The 21,310-nt window shown below is 33.0% G+C and overlaps 4 protein-coding genes across 4 annotated transcripts; 3 read left to right on the top strand and 1 right to left on the bottom strand.

Moving 5' to 3' along the window:
- The first annotated feature begins 374 nt into the window (after nucleotides 1-374).
- On the top strand, nucleotides 375-4,550 carry LOC123689882 (odorant receptor 4-like). The gene is made up of 5 exons (XM_045631760.1): nucleotides 375-1,162; nucleotides 2,887-2,983; nucleotides 3,612-3,716; nucleotides 3,963-4,118; nucleotides 4,462-4,550. Exons 1-5 carry the CDS (start codon nucleotides 375-377, stop codon nucleotides 4,501-4,503), a joined length of 1,188 nt encoding a protein of 395 aa, XP_045487716.1. The 3' UTR covers nucleotides 4,504-4,550.
- Nucleotides 4,551-5,653: 1,103 nt separating this feature from the next.
- LOC110997391 lies at nucleotides 5,654-9,533 on the top strand. The gene is made up of 4 exons (XM_022265531.2): nucleotides 5,654-6,006; nucleotides 6,192-6,302; nucleotides 6,440-6,625; nucleotides 6,752-9,533. The coding sequence occupies exons 1-4, from the start codon at nucleotides 5,788-5,790 to the stop codon at nucleotides 7,442-7,444; spliced, it is 1,209 nt and encodes a 402-aa protein (XP_022121223.2). The 5' UTR covers nucleotides 5,654-5,787; the 3' UTR covers nucleotides 7,445-9,533.
- Nucleotides 9,534-10,711: 1,178 nt separating this feature from the next.
- LOC110997389 (pseudouridylate synthase 7 homolog) lies at nucleotides 10,712-17,884 on the top strand. Its single transcript, XM_022265529.2, has 11 exons — nucleotides 10,712-11,127; nucleotides 11,365-11,578; nucleotides 11,776-11,917; nucleotides 12,280-12,400; nucleotides 12,929-13,123; nucleotides 13,304-13,478; nucleotides 14,252-14,437; nucleotides 15,695-15,833; nucleotides 16,622-16,874; nucleotides 17,357-17,508; nucleotides 17,598-17,884. Exons 1-11 carry the CDS (start codon nucleotides 10,886-10,888, stop codon nucleotides 17,849-17,851), a joined length of 2,073 nt encoding a protein of 690 aa, XP_022121221.2. The 5' UTR covers nucleotides 10,712-10,885; the 3' UTR covers nucleotides 17,852-17,884.
- A 985-nt stretch (nucleotides 17,885-18,869) lies between these two features.
- Nucleotides 18,870-20,991, bottom strand: LOC110997390 (zinc finger protein 723-like). The gene is made up of 4 exons (XM_045631759.1): nucleotides 20,763-20,991; nucleotides 19,671-19,754; nucleotides 19,354-19,439; nucleotides 18,870-19,091 (listed from the first exon to the last, which is right to left on the bottom strand). Exons 1-4 carry the CDS (start codon nucleotides 20,989-20,991, stop codon nucleotides 18,930-18,932), a joined length of 561 nt encoding a protein of 186 aa, XP_045487715.1. The 3' UTR covers nucleotides 18,870-18,929.
- Nucleotides 20,992-21,310: the final 319 nt, after the last annotated feature.

The raw sequence follows: 21,310 nt of genomic DNA, 5'->3' as shown, positions 1-21,310 counted from the left end.
ATTAATACTGCCCAGAAAATCCTTTAGCAAATAAATTTTTTCACGTGTTTACTTTCATTGGCTTTACTTTTTAGACCACATATATACGATAAGCTAGGCTGTCGTCTTGTTGTATTATTTTAAACACGATGTAATGAAACGATTTAGAAGTTCTTTTTCCCATTACCTTAGCTTTAATAGTCTGTATTTTAATGCCTCCAAAAAACCTCCGTGACAGACTCATAATAAATTTAAGCTTCGACGACTAAAATCTGTTTTAAAAATAGAAAATTCTGATTTATTTAAACACAAGGGCTAAAGGTTTAGGGCAAAATGGGTATATAAATGAAGACAAATAGATTTTAATTCCATTTCGTTTGAATTTTATCGCGATCATGTTCTTCAAACGATTTATTAAATCTATAGAAGACCCTGATAAGCCACTTTTGGGTCCAAATTATTGGCTTCTAAAGAGAAGTGGTTTTATTTTACCATCAAGTACTAAAGCTAAAGTGGGCTACATTTTTCTACATGAATTGGTTACTGTATTTGTTCTGACTCAGTATATTGAACTTTATATCGTGAGATCCAACTTTGATTCCGTTCTAACGAATCTAAAAATATCTGTACTGAGCATTGTTTGTATTGTAAAATCCAATGCATTCATACTTTTTCAAAATAAATGGAAGAAAGTGATTGATTACGTAACGGAAGCTGATACGTGGGAGAGAAATACGCGAGATACAGTGAGAGGTAAGATTATAAACAACTACACTGTTTATTGTCGCAAATTGCTCAATTTCTACTGGTCGTTGGTGATCACAACTGAAATTACTGTATGTGGAACACCTTTACTGAAGTACATGTCTTCTGCTTCCTACAGAGAAGCTCTGCATAATGAAACAGAATTGTTTCCACATATATTCAGTTCGTGGGTGCCCTTTGATAAATACCACTCACCTGGCTGCTGGATCACCGTTGTCATTCATATCTTGTTCTGTACCCTTGGAGCTATCATCATGAGCTCGTTTGATACGTGTGTGCTATTTGTACTTATTTTCTTCGGAGGGAAACTGGATTTATTAAAGGAGAGATGTAAGCAAATCTTTGATGACGCCAATGATGAAGAAGAAATACTTCAACGGCTTAAGAAAATACACGAAGATCACGTAAAACTGATGAAGTAAGTTGAATTAATATTTTCTCTCTACACATAAAATTATATTTAAATATCAACATGTATTTGCATTTCATACTAATGTAATATTATTACAATTGAATGGATAATACATTAGGAACTTAAATTAAATCATCATCATTATCCGATGTGAACAGATACAAGAACAATGCTTGCTTGTGTGCATTGTTCTTGTATTTTAAGAATATCATAACAAAGTCAACGTTGAGGAGGAATTGATTAAATGTTCGTGACAAATAGACTAAAAAAATCATTACTGATTTGAATATTCTCTTACAAGTGGAATGCGCGCGAAATTCTTCGACGCGATAAGCTGGAACTGTCTGGTGTAATAATCTTGGAAAATAAACATATTTCCACGATGCTGTCGGTGTTCATTTATATATGGAATAAATGTATCTACGTTGTTACGTTTTGTCATCTTGAGTTAGTGTTCCCAATGCACAGTAGATGTTACCTGAAATTACAAATATAGAAGCCAAAGGAAAAGTCCATTCAATTTGGTTTTGTTCGTTACATGTGACCCTAAACCAATTGTTAATATATTAAGATAAAAACGAATGTGTTAAAAAAGGAAGAAAATTTAATTAATTATTAATATTTATTAAGAAAATTTATTAAAAAAGGAAGAAATTTTCAATTTCAAATTTATTAAAGCTATTTTTGTACAGCTATAAAACTAAAACAATTAATTATTTAACATGGAAACACTACTGCACGCTCAAAGAACACTACTAATTAAATTTCTTGGTTAGTAAGTTAAATCTTTTACTTTTCAGTCATAGTATCATTTCATAGTCCATAGAAAGCCAATTTAGCCTTTATATCCACAAAAACAATAACAATAATAACCGGATTTTGTATATTGCTTTGTGGCTAGGAATGGATAAACTTCGGCATTCATTCGATAGCCTAATAAGCAGTATCAGCCTGAATTTGACTGAAATAGGTGAATAACTAAGTGATATTGAAACATAGAGTTGACTTTCTATTTCTCTCTATACGACTATACCTTGATAATTTTTTAATTCTATTTCACCATAAGAAGATATCTATGGTTTTTCACAAGTGTAGGTTGTACAAACCTACAAAACTTTCCTCTCCATCCCACATTAACCTACTTATATTGTACTTTAGTTTCATTAGAATTTTACAGTATAAGTACGCGTTAAAATTCTATATATTTTAGGTCTTTAATTACATTATTGATTGTTTGGCATATTTTACAGTAGAAGGTACGTTTCCACAAATTTCATTTACATATTACCCTTGACTTTAGAATTTAAGGCAATGAGTTTTCTATATTCTAACAAAAATTCGTAATTAAAACTTAGATGTTAGTTACGACTCGTCCCCACTTTTTTATTCTGTCTGCGAAGAGTAAAAGTAAAACAACATACCTATTAATTCCCAGTGTGACAACATTACCTACTAAAGTTTCTAAGCTCAATTAATTTTTCAAAAAGTAATGGTGTTTACAAAATATCGATAAACATTTTATACACGCACGCACTAGTTAAAATTAATTTATCAAGCCGTTATATCACCGATAGAAAACTATAATTTACGCCTAAAGTTAATGAACGGGTGAAAATAATTTATCCAACTTTCTAAAAAATCATTTCCATACAAGAACATTAAATAACCTGATTTTTAATATGTATCAAGTACATTTTTTTTCTTTAATACCAAAAATTCAACTGTTTCAGATATTCGAGAATGTTCGACTCGCTTTTGTCACCGGTGATGTTTTTTTACATAGTAATATGCTCCTTGATGCTTTGTGTTAGCGCATTCGAGCTTACGGTAAGTTGATAAATAGAGTATACTATTAAACATGAAGTATCAATTATTCTCATAATTCAGTTATATTTTATATAAACTATTTACTTTTTATACGACTATTATAATAGCAACAAGCATAATAAAATTACATCATAAACATATATATATTGAATAACATAAATTGTCCTGTGTGCATAGTAAAAGCAACAAAAGTACAGTTTTGGTATTTTCACAGCAGTCTACCAAGCGCCTACTTAAATAAAGTACAGGCGCTTGTAAAGTAAAGTTTATATTATGGTTAACACACAAATACGAACACATTGATACAAAATTTTTAATTTTATGTGCTCAAATTTACTGAGTTAAATAAATGTTCAAAACTCACCCAATAAATAACCATATGAAGATAATATATAAACGCAATATTTTTATCTATTCGATGTCACAACCTTTTAAATAATACATTTAACGGTATCTCATCGCCCTTGATTTGTAGCTATGATTTAAACTTAAACGATCTACCCGCATGTATTATTTTTGCAACATGATTTAATTAAAATTACTCTTTTCGGAACTGATATGAAACAGAATCCTTTCCATGATATTATTGCCGTGCATAAATCGATATGCTTTTTATTTATTCTTACAGTCCGCCACAAACACTGCACAGCTAATTCTAACAGCAGAATATCTTACCTTTGGCGTGGCACAACTGTTTATGTTTTGTTGGCACAGCCAAGACGTCCTCATTAAGGTGAGACTCTAATTCCTGTCCTTTTTCTTCATTCCAAAACATCGCAGACAATATGGGACTGCAGTATAAATTTATATGTCTAGTACAATTTTTTTTGTTAGTACACATTTTCTCGAATTCCTATAGCAAATAAATTGTTTCGGAAAATTGAAGTGGAAATCCAAAACTATTTAATATACACATTGGTTACTCAGCTTTCATTAATATCTTACGTAGAACTAATAACTGAATAATTCTTGTATCTAGAGTTCTGATGTATGCAGTGGGCCTTTCGAGAGCAAATGGTATTCGGCCAATTTGAAGCAAAAGAAGTACATCCATACGCTTGCCGGCCAATTGCGGATTGTTCACATATTCAGAGCTGGGCCTTTCACTGATTTGACACTTACGACATTCATTGCGGTATCGTATATGAACTTGTGAATATTTAATATCATTTTACAGGAGTTTCAATTTTTTATAACACATTATTATTATTACATAATAATCGTTCAGTAGTCACTTTACATGTAACACTCCGCATGTTCTGTTATATGTTTACAATTCAAAGTTTTTTATCATGGGGTACAACGAAATGCTAGTTCATTTTCGGTCAATTTTTCTTTGATTGTGACTGGACTAACTAAGGATGCATCTTATCGATTGTCTGTGATTAAAATATAAATATAATCGATCGATTGATAGGAGAGAAGGTCCAGTGATCTGAGAAACTATAGTTGTAGATAATTTGATTAATTGGTTTCAGATCTTGAAAGGCGCATACAGTTACTATACATTACTAAAGTAGGTTAAATGAAAAACAAAAATATGTATTAATCGTAGAAATAATAAAGATAATCAAATATAATTTTAGCCTTTTCATTAATGCTCTTAAAGTAATAAAATCTTTTAGTTTCAACTAGTAATTTTCGCAAACTTATAAAATGTTATTATGGCTCCCAGTTATTTGTTGAATGCGAAGAAAAGAAAAAAATGCGGTTTATTTTTATATTGTCGCCATGTTTGCAGCTTTTTGTTTTAAAAATCGCGCTCAGTTACTCAAAACGCTCACATCGACCCACCTCTTGAGATGGGTCGTCGTGAGCTTAGCGTGAGCGTAAGTAATGATCGCGGTCGCCATGTGGAACGCTTGAATGAGTATTTTAGGAGTTGTGAACGCTTAGTGGAACGCACCCTTAGCATTCTAGTCAATATTATTAGTGCATCTATAGTCGTACTGACAGAAGTCATTGTTTGTACCAAGAGCACATCACTAAGTGAGAGTGACCACAGATATAACACACTATAAAAGCTTTGCTTAGTAGTCTTTGAAAGTTCGATGAACTTTCCAAATTTAAGATTTATGAATAGTTATAGATTTTTAATAAAATTAATAAAATAAATTTCTTTTGATTTTTAAACTAATTGACCTATTACATTAAAAATTAAACTTAATTAAGTAAGTATTTAAAAATGGTGGTTATTAAAATCGTCAACATATACGAGTTACATACGAAGCTATTTTGTTACCACGTGAACAAAATATTAGATTTAGTCGATTCTACGATTTCTCTGCCATATTGGTGGCATGCAAACGAAATAACTATACCAACGGATTCAAGGAAGTAAACATTTACTGTAAAGCTGTCTTGTCTAGGCCCCCTGGTTATCAATCAGTGCTTGCATAATATGAGCTTAATTTGTGTTAATTTAATTGTTTTATTTCAGTATATCAATTAATATATTATACCTATTTTTACTGTTTATTGTTAAACATTTGTTGACTTTTTACTTAATAAAATAAGTACTGCAAATTAGAAAAGAATATTTATCTTTTATACACGTAGATTACTCGTATAATTTGTATTTATGAATGTTTCAAGATTTAAAGCTTGATGTTTGATCTGGCAACCCCCTGGGTTCAAGGCTAAAAAAAACAAAATAACAATTTAGAAATGTCAGACATAATACCAATATAGGTACCAACCTACTCGTGTCGCACAGTTTTATTTCAATTTACAGTGTTTTTTTAATTAACTACGAGTGCTTTGTGAGTTTATTTAATGTATTTGACAAAATAGAAGGTCCTGCTATGGAAAACCCAAACTCCCCCGAACGCACCGCCCCGATACAACATGTACGCATTTCACGAGCTTTTCGTCAATTTAAAAATCCTCCGCAGCCTCATATGTGTATACAAGATACTATAAAAGATTCTACTGAAAAGCTGTTCATCAATGTTTTGGGATGGCAGAAAATTGCAAATCCGAAGCAATATTCTGATCCTATACCTTTGTACGGCGGAATGCAGGTAGGAGAATCAAAATAATTTACACCTCAACATTTCTTTGTGCTAATTGGATATTATGAACTGTAATGTGTTTTGTTTTCTAGGATGCATTATTCTATAATAAACATTCACCGAAAATGTCTAGTGTAGTAGGGTCAATACTTAGCAAGCATTTAAATAAATAATTATGCTGTTATTTATGACAGGTGCATCAAGCTCTGGGACCAAATAGTAGCAGACCGCCGCTTTTGGTTTTTGCTGTGATGGTTAATCCAGAAATTTTAAAGGCTAATGGAAAAAATGCTTCAAATCCAAGTGTAAGTGTAATTTAAAAAAAATTATATATTTTTTATGTAATCAAATAAAATTAGTATTATCTTTTACTTATTAACTGAATTGTTATGTGTGTATTTAAAATAAATAAATCAATTATTAATAATCTTACACCTATCAGGATCGAGATGCATTGGTGAGTCTGCTTTGTGACTTTGTTGAAGCGATGAATCCAGGATTAGTGCTAGCAAGAAATCCACTTATAATGAAAGACAGGGATCTTGCTGGAGAGCTGAAGGATGTGTGGCTGGCTGTACAGAATAAAAGAGAACGAGAAAAAGGATTGTCTCAAGATGTTATGTATAAGGTTAACAGTGATTTAAACACCTTCTGTTGCTAAAATATAATAATGCCTTATACCTAGAGTTAAAATTTAGTTATTGGTGTACATAAATTTCAGTTTAAATAATTAATATTTGTGTATAAATTCCAGGTTTATGATATTGATGGTATTGGCAATGATGATGTTAATGATGATGAAAGAAACAACAGCAAAAATTATAAAGATTGTGATGGTAACTCTCCCAACAAGAATCAAGGTCTTGACAAGAAAAATGTTAAGTCTTCAAAGCAAATACTTATGAATGCTGGTCAAAAGTCAGAATTTGATTCCGGAATGAACAATTGCCAACTGAATCAAAATAGTCCAAGCAAAGACAACAGGTGTGCAAACACGGATGCTGATACAACATACTGTACATCAAAATATGGACAAATAGTTTCCAGCAGAGAAAATCACAATCAAATTAATGAAATACAACAAAAAATAACATCAAACGATACAAAACCCTCAAGCTCATTTAGAAAAGACTGCAATTCAGTAAACAGTAAAACATCACAAAGTTGGGATGAATTTTCAAAACGAAGCATGTCATCTATGAAAGCTGAAGAAAGGAAAAAAGCTAAATCAAAAGAAAACACATGGAGCAATGGAAAAACGCATTATGACTTCTTTCCAGTTTTCAACAACAAAAATAACGATAGTGAGGACTCTGAGAGTATAAAAGACAGAAGTAAAGAAGATAATTCTAACGTAATTATAGATCCAATGCAGAAGCTAGTTCTGCATTCGACTGATAATAAAATTTGTGATAATAAATCAAGAGCTCGCTCATTTAGTACATAAAGCTTTTTACAAACAACTTTTATATGGCAGTTGGTATTTAAATTATTGCTTGTATATTGACAATTTATATGTTTAGATTTAGTACAGTTGCATGGACAAAATACAGGACTTGTCCACTCCAACTCTGATCTCTGACCCTACATCACACAAAGACAAAATCAGTGAAATCTCAAGGACCTTATTGGCACAAAAATTACAGTGTGGTGGTGTACCTTTGTGAATTGCCGTGTGTATATTTTATTCTTGTGTTTATGTGTTTTTTTGCATGCTTGTGTAAAAGGGGTTGTGTATAAATATATTGTGTGTTTGACCGAGCATTTGGGCCCAATGATGTTGCTATTGATAAATTTATACATTGCTATATTTTCATTGTTGCCAATTTTAAATATTAATCGTTGTTACGTGACGTCGCCTTGTTTCTATTATCACCTTGAACATTTTGAATACATTTTTTAAAATAATAATCATATACATTGTTCATTTGCTGGAAAAACCTATATAAAATAAATAAACATGGTGATGATATAAACAAAGCCTTATAATAATTCTTGCTCATGTTAATTCTAAATTTGTATTTAATGTATTACACATTTATCCAAGTGTTTAACTCTATGTACATGGACTTTATCTTTGTACAACTTAAATTTGATTTTTTGTATAAAGAAAATTATACCCAAATGAAAAACAATACAATCTCTTGTACAAACCTACTTATTGGCCGTATATTTACACATAAACATTAAACGCGAAATGGCAGTTAATCTGTAGTAAAATATATGTTAATATGTTAAACCATAGTATATTAGAATCCCATATGTTAGTTCCCATCACTGCCAAAGGATGCTTAACCTTGCATTTATTATCATGATAACTGTCTTTTATACCTCTTGTAATTGTAGGTGGTGTAGAGTAGGTAGGTTCAACGAATAATTGACGTGCTATTAGAATTAGCCTGTGAAATTAGAACATTTTTACTGAATCTTATTTATTTTGTGTTTTAGATTTTTATATGAAGGTTAATATAAATTTTACTGGTAAGACATCGGGTCCTTTCTTTTAAGTATTTGATTTGTATTTCTAAATATCTCATGGTTGTGAGTGGCCCAGTGAATACAATGTGTTTCAATGATCTGTTCTAAATTACAATACATACTCAAAAATATGGAACATTAGTAAGACTGTGTGTGTTTTTACTCATGGAATTTCAAAACAGAACTATACTAATAAGCACTACTAATTGAATCTGTGTCAGTATTAAAAAAGGGTTATCAAACCTAAGCCTACCTTACATTGGTTTTAACTGAAGTGCATCTTAACATTTAGTGTGTAACATTTTTATTTTAAGCATTTTTATAATTATTGTATTTAATATTTGCTTTATATTAATTGCATTTATAAGATACTGTATATTTTTTGACAAATATGTAATTAATGTTTAGATTTTGTTTTGATAGTTTTAAATGTTTTAAGTATATAGCTGTATTAGCCATAGCAGTATCGAATTATTATTATTGTTCCTTATATTAATGTATATCGATGGTTTGAGAATGTAATACATTATTTTATAATTAGCTTTGCTAGATTTAGGATGGATATTATACCAATTGTTATTATTTTCAACTTGAACCAATTTTAGTCAACTGAAGTGCAATAACCAAACCTAAAAACTTATTATAACAATGTATTGTCCCTATAAAAGTGTTTTTACTTTAAAATTTAGAATGGTGTCTGCTGCATCAATCAGTTAATGCAGTAACTAAGCATAGGCAGTTTGTTTTCGGCAGTTTTGTTCTATTTTGAGGGAGGATATTCATATGGACTAAACATACTGATCAGTTGCTGTAGTTGGTGCTTGATTTTGATTTTTATGTATTGTAATTATTTTTTAATTAACATTTGGTATAATATATTTGCAATATGTTATGCAATAAACTTAATATTTTACAATTCTATAGATCTTCACAGCAGTTACATAGTGCTGTATAGTTAATTTCAAGTTGTACTTTGTTTTTTAACGTACATGATGACTATGAACAAATCTTGGATCTCTTGTTTACAGTATTTAAATTACATGTCATTTACAAGACTGGTTTTGTCTTTTTTTTATTAAATTTTACATGTTTGACGAAGTTTTGTCTTAAGGTTCTGTTTTCAGTATATTCCGTCATGACCCAGAAGTGCAGAAGTCTTCTAGTCTAGTCTGTTTATTACGAGACAAGACAAGACGAAACAAGTTTGAATAAGTGTTTAATATAATATATTGACATCAAAAGGTGATATAATATTTACAATTGCCATTATTTCCCCTAATTCTCTCGGCAAGCATCAATGAGGTAGTGTTTGCGCCACCGTCGTGTCGCGGAGAAAAAATGAACTAAACTTAATAAGTCGGCTAGATTGTTCATTGTAGCTGAATAGCGAATATGAAAACAGTATATCCGTGGATGCATCCAGTGTTTTAAAAATGGACAGATAAGATCAACAGTTTGTAGACCAAACTGACATTCATTTGTTCCCCCATACTTGCAAAATTAAGCGGCGATAATTCTCCTTCCAGACCTTGACTCCCTCCAGGATTCGGTCAAAACCGCCACTCCTGGCTTGGAGAACGGCTGACTTTTCTCCAAAAAATATCTCCCAAAGGCACTGGTTTCCAGGCTACGGCGGGATACCGGCTTATCACGAGAGACGATATGCCCTCGTAATTTGATTAATATGTTTACGTTGTGACTCCCTCAGTATAGCTTTCGCCGACATTACACGGCTACGAGTACCTTACATGGCTGTGATAAGACTTAGAGATCCTGTCTTCAGTTATGTCAACTCCTACGTAAGTGCATTACTCCTAGAACCAATATATTGCTTAAAAACCCTTCATCTTTTTAGTGTTTAGTTTAGGGTTTGAGAGGTAATTTCAGATTGAAATAAAAGATACATTGAAGTGGTATAGAACAGTAAGTATAAAATTTAGATTTATGATGCTGCATTTTGATATTTAAATAATTATAGCCACACTGAGAGTTTATATTTGGTTTTGTTTGTTCCTGCGTTCTAGACTTAATATGAATTGTATATAATCGTCAGTTTATTAAGAATAAAAGAATTTTTGTATAATGTGCATCAATAAAATATGTAGAACGCTAGCCTCTAATAAGTCCCAGGTTATGATAATTCCCCCTAAATTTGGGAAAATCCACCAATGATGCCAAATCGCTGCCTTTCTATGATCTAAAATTTGCCTCTAAAATTAAAATTCATCAAGCCAATTGTCAAATTTCAGATGTAAATTATAAAATTCTATATTAACCAAACTTTACCTAACTTTTTTTAAATTAATGCGAAGTTTAATTTTTGCCTAGAATGTAATAGAGAACTGATTTATAAAAAAATTGTTTACAAACATACCTCAGATATAGGTAAAATTAAGGTTAAATATTCACGATGTCGTCAAGGGGGTTTCAGGGTAGTTATTACAGAAAACCTAGAGGTCGAGGACCATATAGAGGTTTTAGAGGTTCCCGGCGACCTTATGGTCGTAGTTTTACTGACAACAGCCGTAATTATGATACTAATACAAGAAAATGGAAGCGAGATACACCGTCTAAAGTACTGACTGAAAAAGACATTGGTGTGACTGAATATATTAGTAAACACGAGGGATTCAATGGCATTATTAAATCTAGGTAGGAGTGATTCTATTAAGTACATCTCATGGTAATGGAGACGACACAAGACAAACTCATGACCAACCATCAAATATTTGTCATTTGTGTAACTTGTTGAGTTTTTTTATATTCTATCATAATAAAAAAATGTACATTTCCTGACGCAGTTCAAAATAATTTAAATTTTATAGTTTGTTTTATAATTATTTAAATAGTGTTGAATTGGGTATTAATGAACTTTTAAATTATTCATAGATTTTCAGATTTCCAAGTCTCAGAAATAAATGAAAAGGGGGAAATAGCAAAATTGACGGATACCTCAGTCCCAGAGCCACCTGATGATGGACAAGTGGTGGAGGATGAGGATCTGCTTCTTAACAAGTATAATTTAGAAATTTTGCCTATGGAAACTTGGGACAAAATAAATGATCTGACACTAAGCAATGGACCGGTTTTTGAAACAATAAAAGTAAGTTAAAGCTCTCTGAATTATACATAATTATATATATATATAATCTGAAATATACCTGTCTTTGGTGTCAAATTTATATAAGTCAGAAGAGAAATGTCTATATAAACATTTATTATTAAGTATGATTGCTAGTGAGAATTAACTGATAGTCATATCAGTACTAAATTTATTTTATATATGTTTTTATTATCTAGGTAGATGTAACAGGCAAGTCCAAGGAGGAACGCACCAAGATACATGATGCTGTGAAAAAGGCATTTGGGGACAGCATAGTGGGCAGCACTGTCACTGATAATGATAAGAAGTATTGCAGCTTTGAAAAATATAGGAAAGGAGGTTTGTGTTGTTTATAATGTTAACAGTATATTATATAGTGTGACCCTTTGAGTAAATTATTTTAAAATTACAAATTATAGCTTATAAAATTTAAATAATTAGTTATTCCTATAGCCTATTACATAGTAATGTTTATTTACAGTTTCTATTAGCTGGTTGCCCATGGTCGCAAACATTAAACTATATCTGTTTTATTTAATGTGACGGTCATTTATTACCATCAAGCAAAACTATTTTGTTTCACGACCTTAAATAAAGCACAGGTATGTGAGTGGAATAAACATACTTGACCAAAGGCTAAAATGTAAAATCACAATGTTTAAATCTTTATAATCAAATTCAACTTTAATTTACAATTTCAGTTCGTATTGACAATCGTGTTAAATGGTTGTGGCCTGGAGAATATGTACAATTCATAGTTTACAAAGAAAACTGTGACACAATGGAGGCTGCCTCTCGCATTATCAAGAGTCTAAGATTGAAGTATGTTTACCAATATTTTAATTCATAATTCCCGTAGATAATAAATAATAATGATAATGGAATACCTGCCTTTGTGGGCTTTTACAGATAATTTTCTAACTTATGAATCACAAGAAAGTAAATTACAGCAGATTCCAAAAACAATAATCATTTAAAAATAACTTTTTACAGATTTGAAACACTTTTTGCATTGGAGACTTTCTTGTTTATAAAAACTAATTTAGTTGCATCCTAATAAAGTACTTTATCTCTTTCTTTAATATATTGTTTATGGTGATAAAGAGAGACAGATGACTAGCTCAATAAGTGCAATTATAATTGTTTTATTTAAGATGAGATTTTTGAGATGTAAAGTTAAAATTCAAATTCAAAAAGGAATTACCCATTAATCTCAATCAAAATAATCAACAATTTACGCCCAACCGACAAAATACTAAGTGCGGAAACTGACTCCACCAACCACCACCACAACATAGTCATGGTGCCCTTACAGTATTGAGTGTAATACTTTTGGTCCCACTATTTCAGTTCCAGCGCAAAGACGGGCGTGATCGGGTACGCGGGCACGAAGGACCGCCGAGCGAAGACCTCGCAGTGGTTCAGCCTGCGGAAGGTGGATCCTCGGAAGGTGGCGGCGGCTTGTCGCTCCCTGCAGGACATCACCGTGGGCAACTTCACCTTCAGCGATGTGCATCTCAGGCTGGGCATGCTCAAGGGCAATAGGTGAGGTGTTTTAATAACAAAACCGTACTAAATTTCAGGATTATCATTTCACATATAATATATATAACTATTACTTACTATATAGAAATTTTGAGATATCATTTGATTAATGGCTTTATCATACACGTGATGATAGAAGTATTGATTTAAAGGTTAAAATTAAATAATATGAAATTCCAGGTTCCGAATATGTTTGCGCAACGTAACAGCATCGGACGAGGTCATAGACAAGTGCTGCTCCCTGCTGAAGGAGAACGGCTTCATCAACTACTACGGCCTGCAACGATTCGGATCCCGCATCAGCGTGCCCACCTGGCAGATCGGGTTGCATCTACTTAAGAATAACTTGGAAGAGGTAATAAAGTCATTTTTCTTCATATAAGGTATCTTATTCAAATCTCATCTTCTGATTGATTATAAAATTTATGAATTGATTTGTTTTGTATGTTGATGTCTGTCAACGTCAAATCTAGATATGTGGGGACAAGATCAAAGGAGCAAAAAATGTTTTTTACTCATAATAAACATTTTATTTTTCGATTTGTATGATTTGGGATTTTTTTAAATTACATATGTGAGTCGGAGAAATATTATAATAGTGGCTTTAGTGGACGTCATGTGAGTAGAGTGCGAACACTAAAGATACAAATATGAATGGTACTATATTTAATTTTCAGTTGTTTCCTTTTAACACTCCACACGGCACTTTAGCCATTACTAAGAGTAGAGGGTTCAAGGCATCTTACTTCTGAGTACTAATCTCTTCGACCCAACTCGGTCCGATGTCTATTCATCACGATGCTTTACCGAATCCTCATAAAGAACTCTGTCGCGTTTCCCGATTGCACTGCACTTTGGTCCGACTAATAAGATCAATAGTCGTTCTTTCTTTCCTTAAGTTATTACTTTAATTTAGGATATAATTTAATAATAACAAAACAAATCAAATCAAATTTAAAATTATTATGAGCAAAATCTCAAAGTAGCAATAAAATACAAAGGTCAATTGACTAAATTAGAACATTTCCTGCCTTACTCCGAAATACTTCTATTTGTAGTGGAAGCTTCTAAAGCGTTTAAATCGTGAAAATACATTTAAAAAAAAAATTTCCTCTACATTAAATATAGGCCGTAAAATGCATCCTGAAGCCCCGGGCGGGGCCCCTGGAAGAGGCCCTCGTGCAGTACGAGACGTGGGGGGCGAAGGCGGCGTCGGCCAAGCTGCCCTATCGCCTGGACCACGCGGTGGCCGAGGGCCGGCTCATCGCGGAGCTGGCTCATCACCCGAAGGATTTCGCCAAAGCGTTGGATAAGGTGAAACCGACATTTTACACCGACCCTTACTGACCCTCCAAATTTTCGCAGCAGGGAGAGTAATGCATCTCATTATGGAATGTCCAGTTTTTGTAGAATTAAATTAAATTTAATTTCCTTAAATTCATTTAAAGGTGAATGGAGGATTTCTGCAAGAAATAGTAATATACGTCCTAATGCAGTGAGCGTAGAGCGTAGGTGGGGCGAGAAGTCAGGCCTCCACTCGTCTATGAATAAAAATAACATATCATATTTTGTCGTAATAACTCTATAGTCGTAACAGCAGTTTAACCAGTAATACAATATAATTCAGCTGGATCTTTGTATTTGGTCATTATTTAAAGCGGTATGTTCCAAACGATATCGTCGTAAACGGTTTTGGCTGTATATATGTTAGGAAATTTCTTAACTGATGTGTATTAGTTAAGAAATTTCATAATAAAATATACATACATATTACGCTTATTCTGGGGAACGTCATAAAGCGCTGTTCAACTGTTTTATGTTTTCTCAATTTTGACTTCTCTGGATGTGTATTTTTTGAGAATTTTTGCAAAACATTTTATAATAAAGATTGCAAAGGTCTCTATACTCTGCGGAAGTTTTTTTGTGAAGATAGTTTTAGTTTAGATTGTAATTTTACCCAATAGATACCCCATAAAAGTTAATGCTACAGGTTTCACTAACGTCGTATAAATTCCGCGAAAAGAGTGGTAATTCATTATTACGTTCTAGACATTCTTCAAAATAACATTATGTTTAAAAACTGAAACAATCATTAAACTTTTGCTTTCAAGTGTTATTAGGAAATTTACTGAAATGTAAATTTATATATTGCAGTGAAACTTCCAATGCGACTTTCAACACGGTTGCGTTAAACGTTTAACGTTTAAATAGAAAGTGACAGAGAATTGTTTCCTATTTTCATTGCCACATTACGAAGGTTTACTTCTTTCGCGCGGAGTGAATCATTGCACTATTTTTTTATATATAAAAAATAGCTTTTATTTGTTATACATATATATTTGAATATGTAATGTACGTAGTATACTAGTAATATTAGCATACGTTCTTTTATGTTTCCTGAAAAAAAATTTTTTTTGCTTAATCAACTTGTTTGAGGGATACCTATTTAAAAAGATAATGTGGTAGCCTAGTGACACCTAGTACTTTGTTCAATTATACATACAAACATACTATATAATTGTATGGAAATATATGTGTTAGACTATTGGAAACCGAACTCGTCGCTTTCAGGTGCCGCGGAACACGCGTCTGCTCTACGTGCACTCGTACCAATCTCTGATCTGGAACAAAGTGGTTTCGCGGAGATTGCAGACCCTCGGCCCCACGCCCCAGGTGGGGGATCTCGTCTCCGAAGATAGTGTGGAAGAAGGTCAGATTTATTTAGTATATGGTCGTGGCTCTGATTCCTGGTTATATTTTTAGCAACAATTATCACTTCGATAATTTAATAAAAAAAATAAAACAATTCGAAATAACCTAAGAAGTTATTTTATGAACAAACTAAGAAAACGCGATAATTTCAAAATCACACTAAAATTATCTTAAATGTGACTTATGCAAACAAAACAACACAACTTTAGATATTCTAAAAACAATAACTCAAAATCACACCGAATAGAAATAACATGGAACGAGTTCACAGTACGCGGCTTCAAAACCAACCACCTTTCTAGTCAACGACCGGGCAGCGAATGCTCGCGTGGCTTTTTTTTTTTTTTTTTTTTTTTTTTTATGGAATCTCGCTGTTGGCCTTAAGGGCCTTTACAGCTCAGCACGGGCTGTTTGGCGAGCTTAGCTCAGCCGGAAAAATGCTCGCGTGGCACACTGAGGCCTTTCTTTTATAGTAAGCGGGTGGGGATCGAAACCACCTACTGCCCTCTGTTCAGTTTCTGCTTATAATATATATTTGTTTCGGTTTGTACAGCTGATCTTCCACTTTTCAAAGAATTGTGAAAATGTTTGATATTATATTTATAACTTTTTGTCCAGTTTCGATTTTAGTTTCGACTTTAGTTTCCAGGTTCGATTCGATAATATTTTTTTTAGTTTCAAAAGGTAAAGATAGATACACCCATCCAATTGGAAATAACCTTTTCCGTAAGGAATTCCCTGGATCGAAATAACGACATCGTATTCTAATACAGAGCCCTATTACAGAGCCGTTAGAAATAGATGACGAGGTCCCGGAAGAGGAAAGCGAAGAAAAACAAGTAAAACAAAGTGTACCGAAGAAATTGTCCAAAGTGAAAGTTGTAACTCAAGAGGACAAAGACAGCGGAAAATATAGTATTTTTGACATAGTCCTGCCGCTGCCGGGACATAGTGTAGTGTATTCGCCCAACATGAAGGATTACTATGAGGAGCTGCTGAAGGCGGACGGCCTCGATCTGGACATGAAGAACAGCAATAAGTGAGTATTATTTTTTAGATTTTTTTATAAGTTTTCTATATTTTGGAAAATCTTGCGAATAGCGCCATCTATGTGTCGATACTGGTAAACTTTATTCATACTCTTCCGATCTTTATAATAAAAAACAATACGCTAAAGATAAAGCCAAAGATGAAATACATAACATATAGAAAAAGATTGTATATACATTTAACTAATTAATACCTATTTAAAGAAAAACACCTTTTGACGGATTATTAATTTAAGCGACGTTAAATTTAAAATTATGTCTAAATAATTATAAGTTTAAATACAATTATACATAACTATAATCCGTAAAAAAGTGTTTTTCTTTAAATGTGTAAAAGTTATGTTAATAAAAGACAATACTAATTAATACCTAATTCGTTTTTGATGTTTGTGAGATGGTTTTGTATATTTATTACAGTAATTAAATTTCAATTTCAATGTAAAAAATAACTAGGGAAATAAATGAATTGCAGGTCGTACAGCGTGTGCGGCGGATATCGCAACGCAGTGGTGCGAGCCAAGGAGGTGAGCTGGCGCAGCCTCAGGTATTCCGAGCCTCTCGCGGACCTTCAGCTCTCCGACCTGGACCTCTTGAAGGGACGCCCTGAGCCTGCGCACGTCGAGGGTTCGTTTCACTTCTAAATTCGTTTAATTCATTTTTTATTTAAAGAAGCTGTAAACAATACTTTAATAATAATAAAATAAATATTCCAGATGGGAAATACAAAGCGCTCCTGATAGACATGACGTTGCCGACCAGCTGCTACGCGACCATGGCCCTCCGGGAGCTGCTGCGCGTCGACACCTCGTCGGAGACTCAGGCCCAGCAGAATGACTACCACAAAGCTGATACTGTCAAAAGTGATGCGAATGACGTTTGTGACGATGTTAATGAAGATGCAGTCGGCACGGAGAAGAGGAAACGTGAAGGGAGTGACGATGATGATGTTAAAAAAGCGAAATTATAATTATTGTTATGACTATTAAAACAGTTGAATATGTATGTGTATGTTATTTTAAAATCTCCCCATAATTCTTCTATACTTAATTATTCTATACTTATTCTTTTTTACTTAATTCTTCTATAAGTCATTCTTCTATACTTAATTCTTTTATACTTAATTCCTATCTAATATAGGGATAAAATATATTTTTCTATTACGTTGCAATGGAACTTTTAACCTTAATTCAAAAATTAATTTGTCTTTTTGCTCTATAAGTAACTTTTCATTTTTGAAATTGAATAAAATTTGAAGATCTAGTAGGTTTCATAAAAGGATGTTTGCTTGCAAATTTCTAGGAATGGAAAATTGATATCTAGGTATTTATGAACTTAGGGAACAGGTCATGCTCATCTAAATCGGTTCAGAGGTCCTCGTATTTTGAGGATAATACCTCTTTTTAGATGAGGTATATACATATGATATACCTCATCTAAAAAGGTAAGTAATCTTGACAAATCTTTGATGTTTTTATTTTGATAAATCATATTTCGTTTTTAACCAAAAAATCGAAGACAGTTAAATAATATAGTTAATGACATTACACATTTCCAAAATTTACATTTTTAAAAATTGCTTTGAACAAAAACAACGTGAGTGTATACACACTGAAGCAAACAATTGTTATAAATTAAATAACAAACGAAAACTATCGAATATTGACATTATGTTCAAACACATGTAGTAGCGTTGTTGCGGCACTAATTCATGCAGACACCAATTAAATAAAACAATTAGTATAAATAACAATAATAATTGTCTTTGCCATATAGTTTGGTTTTTAAATCTACTCTTTACAAAGCATTGTTTAATAAAATCTCGCAGTAAACATCTACATAAGCTTCAAAAACACAATTTTCGTGAACCCGGTAACGCTAATAATTTAAAACCAAATATAATTAATACAATTTAATGTTTATAGAAATGTTTAAGCACGCGCCCTTTTATTTTTATTTGTATTTGTAACTTGCATTACCACCTCAAATAATAAATTTGTTAAACCTATTAAAAATATGACTGATATAGATCATTCAATCAAGGATTATTAATAATTCGAATTCTTGAATGGAGAAATAAAAGGCCAAATCCGTGTGCCGACTCGTTCATCGACAGGTTGATCGATTTGTCTATGACAGGATAGATGTGACCGTAGCTCTCCTGGCGTTGGGAAGGAACGTGGACATATTCCACATTTGTGGGGCTTGTTCTGGAACAAAATTATATTTAAAGTGACGTTAAATTAATCTACTATTTAATTCGCACATGTAGATAAAATAATATGTCTTCATATATAAAATTGAGCGTGACCTTGCTTTTTACACACTGTAAGAAGAAAAATATAAAACATAGAAAGTATTCTACTTCGTAATGAATTTCTTAATACAATGTTACCTAGATGCGTTAAATCCCCGTGTGGTAGGTTCTTGATTCTGGGTTGGTTTAATGTAATATATCTTATACATTTTTACCTTCGTGTGTGTCATCCGATGATAGTAGAGATTGGAGCTTGCGGTGAAACATTTTCCGCATTCCGGACATTTGTGTGGCTTCTCTCCTAAAGAAAAAACATTTACTATAATTTAAATTTAATTTACGGTTAAGAGTTTAACTCTAAATTTTATATATTCGGTTACCATTCATTCAAAAAACTTAGAAAAAAAACTTACAGCGCTTTGAAAGTAGTAAAATCTCCCATATTCACCTCCCATTTGATATTTGAATATAATAACAAGCAAAGAAATTGTTAGCGCCAGGAAAAATTATGTAAGCAAAATTCGATATATACCTGTATGTATCCTGCGGTGCGTGTTCAGTGAACTGGATGTACTGAAGCCTTTTCCGCATATGTTGCATACATGGGGTTTTTCGCCTGCAAATAGGTTTTATTTAACGTAAAAACGTAGAATGATTAATAATTTAAGTACTAGACTAACGTTGCCAGGAGAGAACTGGTGACAAACTAGTAAGATGGAGTGAAGGCAGTTGAAGTTGGGGTCGATCGAACCTATTGTTCATCAAAATTAAAACAATTATAGCACTCATGTCCCTAGTCCTACAAGCGGAGGATGAAGCGGTGTGGGCTCAAGGCCGATTAAGGCTTTTAAATACAGTCTAGACTTTCAGTAATGAAGACTACAAAGAATAAGAAGACTTCAATTATAATTACACAGTTAGTTACAGTTTCATTGAAAACAAAGAATATAACGATTTTTATATAGGACCGTATCACCTCGACGTCCGCCGTTCCACAACTGCAACACCACTTTGTGGAAGCAGCTACTCAATTAAGTATTTCCAAACCAATTCGACTTAGGGTCCTTCAAGAAAAGAACGTACCAATTCTTAAAAGGCCGGCAACGCACTCGTGAGCCCTCTGGCATTGAGAGTATTCATGGCAGGAGGTGTCACTTAGACTCAGGTGAGCCTCCTGCCCGTTTGCTCCCTTCCTCTCAATAGCCTCCTCAATCAACCACCCGATCACGCAGATCTGTGGCTAATAAGCTGAGCAGCAAGGGAGTGTCTTAGCTCCCTTTTTTGAAAGTTCTATGAAAACTAAACTTTATGAACTTCATTTACTTAAGCTAGTTTTGATGGGCACGGCGTCTCCCGTCGGGCCCGGGCGACAACTACTCCGGAAGTATATTACTGATATTTAAGAGCGCAGCCTGCCGGCGGAGCAGAGTTATTAATATGACGTTAAGAAATTTCTTTACTTGATTTCGATAGTAAGTTACAGTGGCGATTACTAAGTTCACAATAATTTCTGGCCTTTTTTAATTATATTTTTGACAGCCCTTTTTTGTGTCTTTATTTGATTTACAACGCAGAAGAAATGTTACTTCACATATATTTACTTGAAAAATTTGTTTCCCCATACCTGTATGAGTCCTCATATGCCGCTTCAAAAGTGATGGTCGGTCAAAGGTCTTCAAACATACTTCACATGGCAATACACTTTTAGTAACTTTGAGGCACGATTTCTCAACCTTATTAGTCCGTTCGTAGAGTTTCAGGAGGTGATCATTTAGGCCGCATAGAAATCTGTAGTCGACAATTTGCACACTTGATTTCTTTTTTGATAGGTCCAGAGGTTCGGTTTGATTCATCTTACACTTATTTATAATATTAAAATTTGTGTTTTTCAAAATAACGAATTATAAATTTCGTATGGAAAACAAGTTTTTCATGTAAATTTCCCGAGTAAACTGTGTTGTGTTATTATGAAGTAAGCCTTAAATAGGGCGGGTTTTGTGAGTACTTGGTGTTGAGTTGGGGCAGCCTTTGTGGTGACAACAATAACGCTTATACAGCACGGACGCTAATCGACGTGATTTGACTATTTTTTGAATAACATGGAGTTACGAAAACGTTGCTTTTAGAGAAGGGAAAATTTTATATAGCCCGTACGGCAGATACGCACCGCAG

Source organism: Pieris rapae, chromosome 16 (assembly GCF_905147795.1).
Source record: "Pieris rapae chromosome 16, ilPieRapa1.1, whole genome shotgun sequence".
NCBI classification, from domain to species: Eukaryota; Metazoa; Arthropoda; class Insecta; order Lepidoptera; family Pieridae; genus Pieris; species Pieris rapae.
The sequence above is the reverse complement of the archived record's forward strand: the minus strand, read 5'-3'. Positions and strand labels throughout refer to the sequence as shown.

What these genes read in the sequence shown, in the direction of transcription:
- LOC110997391 (XM_022265531.2), top strand. Translation starts at nt 5,788, where the DNA reads ATGGAAAACCCAAACTCCCCCGAACGCACCGCCCCGATACAACATGTA. An exon ending in CTTTGTACGGCGGAATGCAG is followed by an intron (nt 6,007 to 6,191) that starts GTAGGAGAATCA and finishes TATTTATGACAG; the next exon opens with GTGCATCAAGCTCTGGGACC. An exon ending in CTCAAGATGTTATGTATAAG is followed by an intron (nt 6,626 to 6,751) that starts GTTAACAGTGAT and finishes TATAAATTCCAG; the next exon opens with GTTTATGATATTGATGGTAT.
- LOC110997389 (XM_022265529.2), top strand. Translation starts at nt 10,886, where the DNA reads ATGTCGTCAAGGGGGTTTCAGGGTAGTTATTACAGAAAACCTAGAGGT. An exon ending in AATGGCATTATTAAATCTAG is followed by an intron (nt 11,128 to 11,364) that starts GTAGGAGTGATT and finishes AATTATTCATAG; the next exon opens with ATTTTCAGATTTCCAAGTCT. An exon ending in GGCATGCTCAAGGGCAATAG is followed by an intron (nt 13,124 to 13,303) that starts GTGAGGTGTTTT and finishes ATGAAATTCCAG; the next exon opens with GTTCCGAATATGTTTGCGCA.
- LOC110997390 (XM_045631759.1), bottom strand. Translation starts at nt 20,991, where the DNA reads ATGAATCAAACCGAACCTCTGGACCTATCAAAAAAGAAATCAAGTGTG. An exon ending in GCACCGCAGGATACATACAG is followed by an intron (nt 19,440 to 19,670) that starts GTATATATCGAA and finishes TTTTTTCTTTAG; the next exon opens with GAGAGAAGCCACACAAATGT. An exon ending in ATCGGATGACACACACGAAG is followed by an intron (nt 19,092 to 19,353) that starts GTAAAAATGTAT and finishes ATTTTGTTCCAG; the next exon opens with AACAAGCCCCACAAATGTGG.
- LOC123689882 (XM_045631760.1), top strand. Translation starts at nt 375, where the DNA reads ATGTTCTTCAAACGATTTATTAAATCTATAGAAGACCCTGATAAGCCA. An exon ending in GATCACGTAAAACTGATGAA is followed by an intron (nt 1,163 to 2,886) that starts GTAAGTTGAATT and finishes CAACTGTTTCAG; the next exon opens with ATATTCGAGAATGTTCGACT. An exon ending in GCCAAGACGTCCTCATTAAG is followed by an intron (nt 3,717 to 3,962) that starts GTGAGACTCTAA and finishes TCTTGTATCTAG; the next exon opens with AGTTCTGATGTATGCAGTGG.